The sequence below is a fragment of the Ammospiza caudacuta genome, chromosome Z (genome assembly GCF_027887145.1).
Source record: "Ammospiza caudacuta isolate bAmmCau1 chromosome Z, bAmmCau1.pri, whole genome shotgun sequence".
Classification (NCBI taxonomy): Eukaryota; Metazoa; Chordata; class Aves; order Passeriformes; family Passerellidae; genus Ammospiza; species Ammospiza caudacuta.
Window position 1 is genome coordinate 87,751,537 of NC_080632.1, and position 12,211 is coordinate 87,763,747.

Sequence of the window (12,211 nt, forward strand, 5' to 3'; positions counted from 1 at the left end):
AGGTAAGCTTTGGGCTCTTTTGGGGAAAAATCCTGTTCCCTAATTAGAAAGTACCTTGTGGTGTTAAGTGCTGCTGGCGACAATACCAAACGCCAGGTTTCCAGGAAGAATTTTTGTCTCAAGTGTTGTTTTGCTGCAGCCCAGCTCCTCAGGCAGGACATGTGCCAGGTTGGGTGGAACTTGCCCTGTAGACAGGTTCAATGGGCCTGTTGTTTTCTGATCCTCTGTCTGTGCCTCCTTCCAGAGGGTGAGTTGGGCTGCCCAGGTATGGCTTTACTCTGGGGCTGGTCCTGACCTTCCTCACAGTTGGAAAAATGCGTGCCAAGACAGCTGACACAAAGCTGTGTCTGGCTATCAGCTGCCTAAAGCAAACAGACTGGGAGAAACCTGTGGGAAAGTGTAATTGTTTTCTGAACAGGCTTCAAGGAACAGAGTCTCAAGTTACTGTAATTGAATCCAGTATCTTGCAGCTCTGGGAGGCTTATCAGAGGAGAGAAGGTATCACTGATACGGGGGACTCCAGAACCTGTTTCTGTAGAAGACTTTCCAGGTTTCGTTTTGGTGGCCTCTTCCTGTTGCTAAAACGCGGTTAAAAAAACCAAGGTGGAAAAAGGCCATTTTTACTGATGTTCCTCAGGCGCTTCATGCAGTGAAGTGATAAACCGAGCATCAGGCTGATGCTCCAGTGATGTGCATCTGCAGGACTTGCCATCTGTCAGTGAATGCTGATTTTGAGCTCTCCACGTACACCAAGGTGGTGAGACAGGCTTAAAAAATTCATTTTAAGTATTTCTTTTTAACTGTGCATCCTCGATTTTTTACACTGCAGACATCTCTCATTACTAAAATGTTATGAATAATTTCCCTTGTGCTTGAAGAGTTTCAGTGTCAATGCAGAATGAATTTGTGGTATATGGACCACTCAGGATGTGAAATAGCCCTGTTCAGCAAATACTCTTCTGCTTTTATTGCTATTATTGTTACAGTATTATTGCTATGATGTTATTACTGTTATCTACTTCTGCTCTGCCTTTATTGAACTCTTAACAGCTCTGACTGGAGTAGAATACTCCTCACTCAGATAAGCCCTCCAAGAGGTGGTTCTTTTCCAAATCCTCCCTAGGACAGACTCCTGCTATCTGCTAACCTCTTGCCAGCTGCTGATCTGCCAAATGGCATAGAGAATAAACATTAAACCCATTTCTTTTCTGTTGCAGGAGGAGTCTCGAATCCTCAGGGTGAAGGTGGTTTCCGGCATCGATCTGGCCAAGAAGGACATCTTTGGAGCCAGGTGGGTGTTGTGCAGCACCTGTGATCCTTGGAACATGATCAGCTGGGCAGGGCCAGGGCGCTGCGGGTGCTGGGCATGCACTGGCACAGCTGTCATGCAGCTCTGGCTGCTCCTGCCCGCTCCCTCCCTCCGCTCTGCCAGCCCAGGAAGCAGCTCAGGGCCCAGGCTTGCAGAACCCAGCCAGGTAATACCTGGGGAACAGACTGCTTCTGAAGCTAAAATGAACCCAAACCCAGTAATTTTCTTTTTTTGAAGGTTAATTCAGGCTTGACGTTCCTGCTCTCTTAAGCCTAAGCATGACAAAGTGCTCTACTGCAAATGTTCCAATCTACTTAGAAGGGTTTTATCTGTTGGAAATTAGTGGTAGCCAATTTTAGCTTTTATTGAAATGACTAATTTCTTAATGTATGAATGAGCCTCCCTGTGGGTTTTCCTGTATTTATTTAATGATGCTTACAAATTGTTCATTAGCTTGTGTATCTAGCTTAAAACTACATGAAAGCAGCAATTAAAAGTTTAATCAACTTTAGTATTTTGGGTGAAATTTGCAACAAGAGTTCCTTTGGTAGCTGTGTGCAGAATATGGTATGCCAAAGCTTTTTTATTTTCTTTCTCCAAATGTGTTGTTTTGAAGAACAGTTTTTGATGCTGACCTAAGCAACATAACTTTTATCTTTCAAAATGCATGAAGTTAAATCCAAATGTAATTAGTACTGAATCCTATTGATGCAGCCGTTAACATATTTTAAGGAAATTGGTCTCAAGATCAGTCGGATTTCCATAAAAACAGAGTTAATAACAGATGCCCTATATGTGTTTTTAAATTTGTTTGAATCTTTCAAATGAGTTAATGTACAGTGATTTGAAAACACGTTGGCATTGCAGAGCTGTGGCCCCAGCAGCTGCTGTGCCTCTGCATGGTGGAGCTGTGCCGGGCTTCAGACTGGAGCAGAACAGTAACCGTGTTCCTGCCTGACTGTGAAGGATTGGCTGCAAGGTGTACATTGTGTTTTGCATCTCAGTGGGCTGTTCTGCCCGCTTTTAATCAACTTTACCATTATAAAACACTGCCTGTGGGCTTGCAGAGTCTGAAAGCCATTTCCTTCTTGATTACATCTAGGGAAAGTCTCTTACAGTGTAGAGCACTGGAGAAACTTGTACTTCTCTTCTGAGGATTGTAACAGTAAAGAAATCTCAATGCTCTTGAGTTTGATTTTTTGGGCTTCTTTTTGACTTGAGAAATAATTTTAATAGCAAGTAAGGATACCTTGGGACTCTCAGGGGAAACCAGCTTGCTCTCCACAGCACCCTGACAGGAAAGTGCTGCCAGGTGGGGGTCAGGCTCTGCTTCCAGGGAACAAGGGGCAGGACAGGAGGAGAGGGCTCAGGTTGTGCCAGGGGAGGTTTGGGTTGGGTATTTGGGAAAATGTCTTTCCCAAAAGGGCTGCCCAGCCCTGGCATGGCTGCCCAGGGCAGAGGTGGAGTCCCCATCCTGGAGGGATTTAAAAGCCAGTTAGATGTAGCACTTGGGGACATGGACTTGTGCTGGACTCAGTGATCTGGGAGGGTTTTTCCAACCTCATAGTTTGCTATGATTCCCCTAATAGTTCAGAAATTTATGGAATTACAGTTACAACGACACAAAGCAACTAGAATGTAGAGTGGATTAGTAAGTGTGAGCACCCTGAGGTGATGGTTAAATGTGGGGCATTTCATCTGCACCTATGCAGGAGGTGGGCACAAGGGGCTGGTTAGCGTAGATGTAAGTGGGGATCTGTAACCTGCTTTATATTTTGCTCTGTAAAATTTCAAGTCTGTTATGTGAACTGCAGATTGGGAATTTAGTGTCAGTTTACATGTGTGAATGTTTGACATTTATTTCCTTCCAACTTCATAATTGAAGTGTCTTAGTAAATTTCATGCAAGAATCCAGGTAGTGGCTGAACTCGGGTTGTGTGTATCCTGTAAAGATGCAGCTGATGGGGTGCCTTGGCTACTGTATTTTGCCTTCTAAATAATGAAGTAAGTGAAAATGTGGCTGTCTGGAAGTTGAAAATGTAAGGTGCTTTTCAGTTAAAATTGCAGATGTTTTCATTGTCAGGGAGCTGTGCTTCTAATGGCGTAGGAGTTAGTTATGGTTTGCCTCTGGATTTATTGCTTTTACCTGCTCTTTTCTGAAAAGTCCTTTTTCTGGTTTGATTTCATGTGTTCAGAACCCATGATGGAGCTGGGGAAGGCAGGCTCCAGGCTGCTGGTAGGATTGTAAGTCATGCTGTATACTCCTTTTGTGAGCAAGGCTGCTTGAAATGTGGCTGAATTCTTTAATTCATGTATGTTCTGTCACTGTGGTTCATGATGGGAGGAGAGCACATGTGGCTGTGGCTTTGCAAGTGACAGAGATGGCAAATGTTTACCCTGTACTTATTCTTTTAAGTCTGCTATCACTTTTCTAGTCAGCTTTGAGTTATGGTATGTCTGGTTTTAACTATTGGAAAACTGGATCTGGAGCTATCTCCTCCAGCACGTGTGCTGCCTTGGAACTGGATTGGCTGACAGCCTGTTTCCCTTCTGGTACTGATGGCTCCCCTGACAAGCAGAGACAAATCCACTGAAGGGAGGTGCTATCATAAATTAATCAAACTATTAAAAAACATTATCTGGCTCCTGAATGCCTCTTCAGCACTTGCACGTGTGCCAGAGGGAGAGTGCTGTGTGCATCCTGGCCGAGGGAGGTCCTGGAGGTAGAACAGATCTGGGACTGAATTCCCGGAGCCGCTTGACTAGAGGGCAGCTGCTCAAATAGGGGAGAGTTCATACTCTGTTGTTGCTTTTTCCTTTTCCTAGCTGCTTTGCGGTGGAAGTTTTTCCAGTGTAGTGGAAATGAAATGTTATTAACATGTGGGAAGGGAAAGAGAGCAGCAAGCACAGGTGGCTTGTGCTTTCCCTGGGGAATGAAGTGTGCTCCCATAAAAGCTGTGGGGTGCAGGGAGTAGCCGGGGGCAGATGCTGAGATGAGTGCAGTCACTGCTGGCTGCAGAGCAGAAATATGCTTGGATAGTCGATAGTTTTGTTTGTGAAACGGTAATGTTGATGCTCCTACAGGTGTGTGAAATGAATATTGGGCTGCCCGGTGTGGGCACAGGGTGTCAGAGCATCCTTGACATCGGTGCGGGCTGGCCCGGGGCTGTGCCCGGCAGCAGAGGGCGCCAGAGAGTTTCCGCTGCCAACCGGTATCTGCTGGCTTCCGACCAAAGTAGGCTTTCAGGTTTTCCACCAAAATCAGCAGCTTTTTACCCATTCCTACATGTTATGGTCTTTAGGATGCGCTGGGTATATATTTCAGGAGCTTTAAATGGAGAAATGCTGCTTTTTCGAGGATGTGGTCTTGCTACTTAATAAGAGGACTTGGTAATAATTCCTGACAGTTATAATGTCATAGTGAAAAATAATTCTCATCAGATAGTTGCTTAATGGAAAAATTGTACAAATACAGAAACATAAAATGTTTCTTGTTGCTTGAAGAAAGGAAGCTTCTGTATTCAGCTCCTTGGCTTTCCCACCTGCCTGCTGTCTACTGTGAGCTGTGAGATTACCTGAATCTGATATCTTTAAAAGAAAAAAGGGGCATGTCAATAAAATCATCTAAGGAAAATATTTTGGTCTGAAATATTTAAGGCAGAACTACTGTGCTGAGCTTTTCCCTTCCAGAATTCAGGTGTCATGGAGTTCTCTCTCTCCTTCCCCACCCCCACTGGATTTTGGAACTTGTTAAAGTATTTTGGGAGTGTGAAATGGCATAGGAAGATCTATGCATACATCAGCCCCTCAGCTCCAGGGCCTGATGTATGCATATTCTGTTAGAGCATTCATGTAACCTTTGCAAAAAAAAAAATGGCCTCAGGGAGGAAAAAAACCCATATTTACACTTCCATCTGTTTTGGAAGATTAAAATATTCTTTATGCTCTGGGAGACTTCCAAGAGAGCAGGAATACAAAAGGAATCCATCTCGTTACTCCTTATTAGAACATAACATGGTAAAGGAAGGTGGAGACACTGGAGGTGGGGTTTGAGGTATAATTTTTAACTCCTTTTTTCACCCACAGGCACTTCTTCACAGCTGTCTGTGATGTGAGTCATTATCTCTAGCAGCTCTTTGCTAAAGCCTTGCTACATTTCTTGTAGAGTCAGAAGTGTGAGCCTTTCTTTGCAAAATAAAACACTAGAAGGGAAATGGGAGGTCTGTAAAATGACTCTGGGATTTGGTATGGAAGAATGAGATTTTGGAATGCTTAAGCACAATGGATTGCAAGTTTGACTTTTCGGTGAAGGATAAGGTAAGGTTTTGTTTTCTTTTCAGAAGCTGATGTTCCTGTATCCTTGTGTATTGGACACTTTGTGTCACAGGACATGAGACTTGTATGGCAGTGAGGTCAAAATCTTCCTTCTGTTTGAGAAAAACTCTTAATGGCTGTTACTCAGTACAGGCAGAAAGATGAAACCCAGAAGGCTCGTGCTAAAATAAAAGCAGGGAGCAAACACAGCCAGTGTGCTCTGGAGTATTCCTTGTAGTTAATTGCTCTGTATTCTTATTGTACTTCTCCTTACTGTGCAGGATGGGAAGGTCACCGGGGGAATGGTTATTGGAATAAAATGACAGTGACTGTAAGAGGCTCTGCCTTAGAACATTGTTTTTACTGCTCTCCATAAAGCTTGGTTACAAGTGTCTCATTATAATTCTCATCTTCTTTGAAGATGCATGTTTTGGGAATTTGTTTCCCTCATCTCTTTGTATTTAAAAGCGACTAAGCAAAATTTTGGAATTTTTAAAGCTAAGTGCATGCACAGCCTTAGTTTCCTCTAAGTATGATAGTATGAATAAATGATTCTGAAAAACATTTCCAGGTTCACAGAATTACCTTTTGTCAAGCATAACCTGCTTTTCAGCCCCGATGTTAACTGCTATCCAAGGGCTCCCATAATTTTGTGGAGACTCCTTGAGATGAATGTTTTTGAAGACAGTGTATGTCACTGATCTGTGTTTGTGAGAGTTTGGTGTTCTTGAAGGCATGTTGTGTGTAAAAGCACATTTCCCCTGTACAGCCCCCAGTCTGCAGGTTTACCAGAGTGTCCCTGTGCAGCAGGTCGGTCCCTGCAGTGCTGAGTACTGGGCACCTCTGCCCCCAAACCTGCCCACAGGTGGAGGGACCCCCAAAGCAGGCAAGCACAGAGCCCTCAGCCATCCAGTCCTGTGGGGAGGAAGTAGCCTGAGGTCTTCCCTGTTCTTGGCAGAAATCTGAAGGTGCTCATTTTGGGGATTTTTGAAACATTCAACTTCTCTGACTTAGGAGTATGAGAAGGCACATGCCTTCAGGGCTCAGTAAGGGGGGTGTTCTATGTGTACCTGCACTGAGGAGAGTGCAGCTGGGCTGGATGGAGTGAGGGAGTGGGAAAAGGGAATGGATGAAGATTAACTGATAGCCAAATAGTGGTCTCCTCAAGACCAGGGAAAGGATCTGATTGGGATGTGGCTTTGAGAAAGAGGCTTCTCTGCCTTCATGTTGGAGTGTGCTGGTGTTTCTGCAGCCAGAATTACAGGAGCTGCTGATGAATTCTTTCAGATATGTGAGGCAGAAAAGGGGTAGCATAAAGGGAATGGTTCTGTGTTTCTTACAGAAGCAAAATTATCTTGTGCAAGACTGTTCCAAAGGAAACTAGTCGGGCTATTTTGAAATGCAAAGTTTGCCTGCATGTGACAAGCCTGGCGTTCACGCACTTGCATAACAAGTGTTACTAAATTTTATATGTGGGGAGGCGGTTTCAGCTTTTAAAATAAAAATAGAGCCATGTAGGCCTTGGTAGTTCTATTGTTCTTTTACATGTGCCTGTGCTCTCCACCCCCTTCTTTTAGAGCTTAAAATAAGTAAATAATACATCATGTCACTGGCAGAAGCTAGTTTGAGACTTGCTTTCAAAACTGTTTCAAAAGTATAGAGCAAATGCGATTCCAGACTCAAGTGAACAAATGGGACACTGTTCATTGGCCCCAGTTTCACACTGCTCTAAAGTAATGTGATTTTTAAAGGAGGCTGATCTTCCTCGAGATTTTTTGCTGGAGTTTTTAAGTCATCAGTGCTTTTATTGTCCTCCAGAAGAAGAGCTGGAAGCGTGCCTTTTCATGCTGAGATTCAAATGAAAGATGATAATTATATATCTACAGTTGCATGAGCTTTAAGAAAATGCCAAATACTGCAAGTTGACAAAACCATGGCAAATACCTAATTCTGGATGTCTGAGGGATTCCTGAGGTCAGGAAGAGGATTTCTTAAAGCTTCAGATTATTTTGATGGCTGTTCTGCAAAACTCTCTTTGTACTAAGTTGTGATTATGATTAATATAACTTTGATTATTAGCATCATTTTCTTAGGATTCCCTTTTATTCTCTAGAGAGCTCTTATCAGCTTCAAGGTTCTCCTGATCTTGGCAGGCGCTGATGTTCTCTTCAGGTTTTGGCCAATCATATTTGGATAGATGAGATTTGGTGCTTTCAATAATTTTCGATTTTGTACGGAGGAGCATTTAAGATAGGTGTCCATAAATCAACTCACCTTCATCTCCAGCCACTGGTATGATGGGGACTGGGCTCATTTCTCTGTTAAACATAACTTGGTGCTTTGAAATTTCTCTTTGTTGCCTGACATGTAGGTTTGTTATCACTGTGGCTTCCTTTGGGTCGTCTCTTGCGCTGCATTGGGCAGCTGTCTCTCAGTCTGTCGTGCCCCTGTGTTGGTGCCCCTGTTTGAGTGCTGCCAGTGGAACTCTGGGGATGGGCTGGCCATCTGTAGTGTCCCCAGGCTCCAGGCATGCAGTTCATTTCCTGTGTCCATTTTCTGGTGTTACAGTGATTCTACCAGAACACCGTGTAGATTCCACTTGGACATTTCCTACATCAACAGATTCCTAGCAGTCCATGACTGCCAATTTGTTGTGCTGCAGGTTTCATTAAGATGGCATTTTAGCACTGTTACTAGTGTAAAAATTGATGTAGAGAAAGTTTTCTACTTGTAGTTTTCTGTTTTGAGACATTTCCACATTGAATCCTTGATCCTCTTCCCCAAGCAAGCCCAGTACTTTTCCTCCAAGTGATCTCTGCAGTGAGCTTTCCCAGCAAGGTGCAGAACTGTTAGTTCCATATGTCAGATACACGATGTTATCTGTGTGAGTGGAAGGGCTTCGTTCTGCTCATCCAGTGTCACTTTCACTCCTAAGCTTGTGCAGCATGCCCTTTTAAATCCCCTTCTGTGCTGCGTTCCTCTGCAAGCTCAGGTCTGCCCCTGGGGGTGGGCTGCCCGGGGGCGGGGGGGCAGAGCAGGTGGCTGCAGTGCAGGGCTGTGTGAGACACTTCCACTTGGGGCAGTGTCAGCTTTCCTTGCTCTCCAGATCGTTTTGAGTAAACAAATGCATGTAAGTAAACAGTCTCAAATATCCAGTCCTTTGGGTAAACTCCAACTTCACCTTCAGGACCAAGAGCTTGGCTGCTCAGCTCAGTCTGACTCACTCTGTCCCGCTTTTAGACCAGGCAGAGATGTCAGTAGTCTGTTTAGTGAAGGCAAACCTTACTGAAATTTGTAATAAACTTGATTATTCTGTAGTTTTTTAGAATAGAAAAAGATTTTAAAAATAATTTTTGCCACTGTGCCACAGTTTTCATTTTCTGTAGGCAGAAGATTCTTCCAGGGTATTTTAGCACTAAAAAATTGCAGTATTTCTAAGGGTTCCTGAAAAGAGCATTGTCTAGGTATGGATTGATAACCCAAATCTGGGAGGATACCTGTAAATATTAGTATGGTACATTAGGCAATTCAAAGCAGCACCAGCATTTCTTTATAATCACAATGATGCTTTGCTTTCTTCTAAACATTGCTGCTTAATGCTCAACCTAATTGCAGATTAGGTAGATGCATTTGTGTGCATCTACTGATAGGAATAATCAATCCCACAAGATGTCTTGTTTATTATTGTTGTCACCTTTGTGGCATTTTGTATTCAATACATGGAACATCCAGCATAATGAACATGCAAGCGCTGCTTGTTCTGTAGTGACACTGTCACAAAATAGTTCCTTAAATTCAAAAAGTATCAGCATTTCAATGACTTGGTTGGTAAATCTGAGTGTCTGGTGGTATTGTCAGTGTCTCTCATTGATGCTTTCAAGAAACCTTGGGTCACCATCCAGCAGAGTGTGCTGCAGCCTTGAGAGGGAAGCACCAGAGCAGGTCAGGGTCCTGGTTTTACTCAGGCACCCATTTCCCCCCTTCAAGCAGAGACTCTGCTCTGGTTCCACCTCCTGATGTTGTGCCTGTGTGAGGTTCATCTGTTCCTGCAGGATGCTTTTTCTCCCAGCTTAGAGCACAGAACCATGGAATGGTTTGTGTTGGAAGGGGCCTTATGGGCCATCCAGTTCCGCCCTCTGCTGTGGGCAGGAACAGCTTCTAGTACAGCAGGTTACTCTCTGCCCTGTCTGAATCACTGCTGATACTGTGCAGCTTGGTTTTATGGTTCAAAACAATTATAGCCACTGCTTCCAAATACTTCCTGTTGCACTTGTGTCAGCCTCCAGGGGTTAGCTGCAGCCAGTCTCTTCCAGGCTCCCATTTTCCCTGCCTGGTTTTAATGGAGTGCCACGGGCATGCTCATGGGCAGGAGCTGTGTGGGAGAGGGACAGAGCTGCAGGGAATGATCTCTGCTGCTATGGGCAGGGTTTTACATTCAAACACTCATTTTCAATGTGTCACTAGCTTACCAGAAGACAATTCCACTAGGAGTGTTTGGAGGTGCTGTTGTTACCCAGTTACATGAAAAATTCCTTCTGCAATGCTCTTTGGCTGTACAATTGTAGGCCATTAAATCTGATGTCTTCTTTTACAGTGACCCGTATGTGAAACTTTCCTTGTATGTAGCAGATGAGAACAGAGAACTTGCTCTTGTGCAGACAAAAACTATCAAAAAGGTATGTATATACTCTCTGTAATTCCATGGCTTTGGAAGGATTAAGAACACTGGAACGCAACTGTATAACATAATGCAGCACTAATTAAAACCATTACATACATGTCTAGCAACTGGATAATGTGCTTGTCTCCGAAGCAAAATCTGAGAACAAGTGCCTGCGCCTCAGTTTGTCTGGCCTGGAGACAGCACCTAATGTTGCATATTGTTTCCTAAAGCTTGGCTGCACCATTCACAGATTCTTTTTGCAAATTCATATTTCATTGGAAGACATGGCAGAAATAAAGGACTGAGAAATGCTGTTTTAATTATCATTTATCTGACTTTCAGCAAAAATGATCATTCTGTTCAAAATTTCCATTTTCAAAGTATTTTCCTAATGTGGAAATTTAAAACAGCCAAGTACAGTCGATCTGAGGAATGACTGACTGGCAGTTACATCCTTCAGCTCTGTAACTGTGTCTAACCCTTCACAAGTTTCTCATTTTTCTCCTCGTTTTTGTGTCCCTCAGTTGAATGGGTAACTTTGTGCAGCCCTGCCTTGCAGGAGTGCTTTTGGGACAGCAGAAGGAACTGCAGTGTCCCCTTTTTGTTCACCTTTTCCATGTCCTGTATCCTACTGAACTGTGCTTCTGGAATTGCTTCATTACAGCCAAAAGGGTTAAATGCACATTGTTTCCTTACTCTGAAAAAGTAAAGTTACCAGAAGAATATCAGCTTCATGTGGCACGATCTACCCAGGTTAAATTTCTGAGGCTTTTTGTTTCAATTTATCTCCCTCCATAGTTAATGCAGCTATAAGGTCAGATTAATGCTTTGTGCCTTGTTTTGGAGCTGTGTTTGGAATGCCCCACTGAAAAAGTTCTCTCTGAGGCAGACAAAACTGTATTTGCTGTTTGCTGGCTTCGGTTCTATAAGTGGTCAGTGTGTTCTTTAAATACCTGCTGGAATTTAAAAGTTCAGATAAAGATTATCCAGTTTCTTCAATTTCTTCACCTTGACTGTGCTGAGCTCCAAAGACTTCTACCTTTCCCATATGGAATATTAAAAATATCTCCATCTCTGGGAATGCCCAGTCTCCCCATTGAGAGCATCATTTCTCTCCACGTCCTCCTTTTCTGTGTAGGGTTGAATGAAAACCCATTTTTGAATACCCGAGGAAGGTCTAGCTCAGCTTGACTCCTGGCAGTCCTTTATATGTGCAGCACTTGCCCTTTTTAGGATGTGGCTCTTCTTGAGGTTGAGTGTTTGTTATTTTTTCTCTGCTCATGTCCTGTATGGAGCCATTCCTGCAGTTCCTTCTCCTGTGCTGGCACTAAGATAAGTTTGCACTTTCTGACTCAGCTCACTAAGAGCGGGGCCTGTAAAGGTGGGACACATTTCTGTGAGTTACCAGGCATTTACCAAAGACTCTGCTACCTTGTCCATCAGGTTTCCTTGAACTCTGTGGTTAAGCAGCATTCAGAATGAATGGATTATCAGTGGGCCGTAGTGCCCTCAAAACCTCTGTTAAACCAGTGCTTTGTTTGGTAAATTGTATATACCCTCTCTTGCAACAGCAGTAGCATTTGATGAATACAAGTGCTTAAAATGTAACATTGTTTTCCTTATTGCTTCATTGTAATTTATGTTTACTGAATACATTGTGCTCCTTCAGGGAAAACAGCTGAAAGTTTCTCTGCGCCCACAAGCCCATCCCTGCTCTTCCTGTCATTGATTCACCTGCCCTTTACAGTGGTCTTTTCTTCCAAAAAGTGTTTCCTGCTCTGCCATGAGCTCCTGTATTCCCAGTTTGTAGAGAGATGCAGTATAATCAGCCCTCTTGTCCTGCATATGAGGAATCTCTTGGATCTATAGCAAGGAGTAAGATAAACAGCCAAGATTCCCCTTCTCTGCTAGAACAGAATTGTCGT

The 12,211-nt window shown here is 43.5% G+C and overlaps 1 protein-coding gene across 3 annotated transcripts in view; it reads left to right on the forward strand.

Moving 5' to 3' along the window:
* Positions 1-647: 647 nt before the first annotated feature.
* Positions 648-12,211, forward strand: part of NEDD4L (NEDD4 like E3 ubiquitin protein ligase) — a 58,894-nt gene continuing 47,330 nt past the window's right edge. For all 3 annotated transcript variants that reach the window (XM_058823876.1, XM_058823877.1, XM_058823878.1), the window contains exons 1-3: positions 648-754; positions 1,218-1,291; positions 10,218-10,299. In XM_058823876.1, coding sequence (XP_058679859.1) covers positions 689-754; positions 1,218-1,291; positions 10,218-10,299 — 222 coding nt within the window. In that variant the 5' untranslated portion in view covers positions 648-688. The remainder of the gene's footprint in view (positions 755-1,217; positions 1,292-10,217; positions 10,300-12,211) is intronic.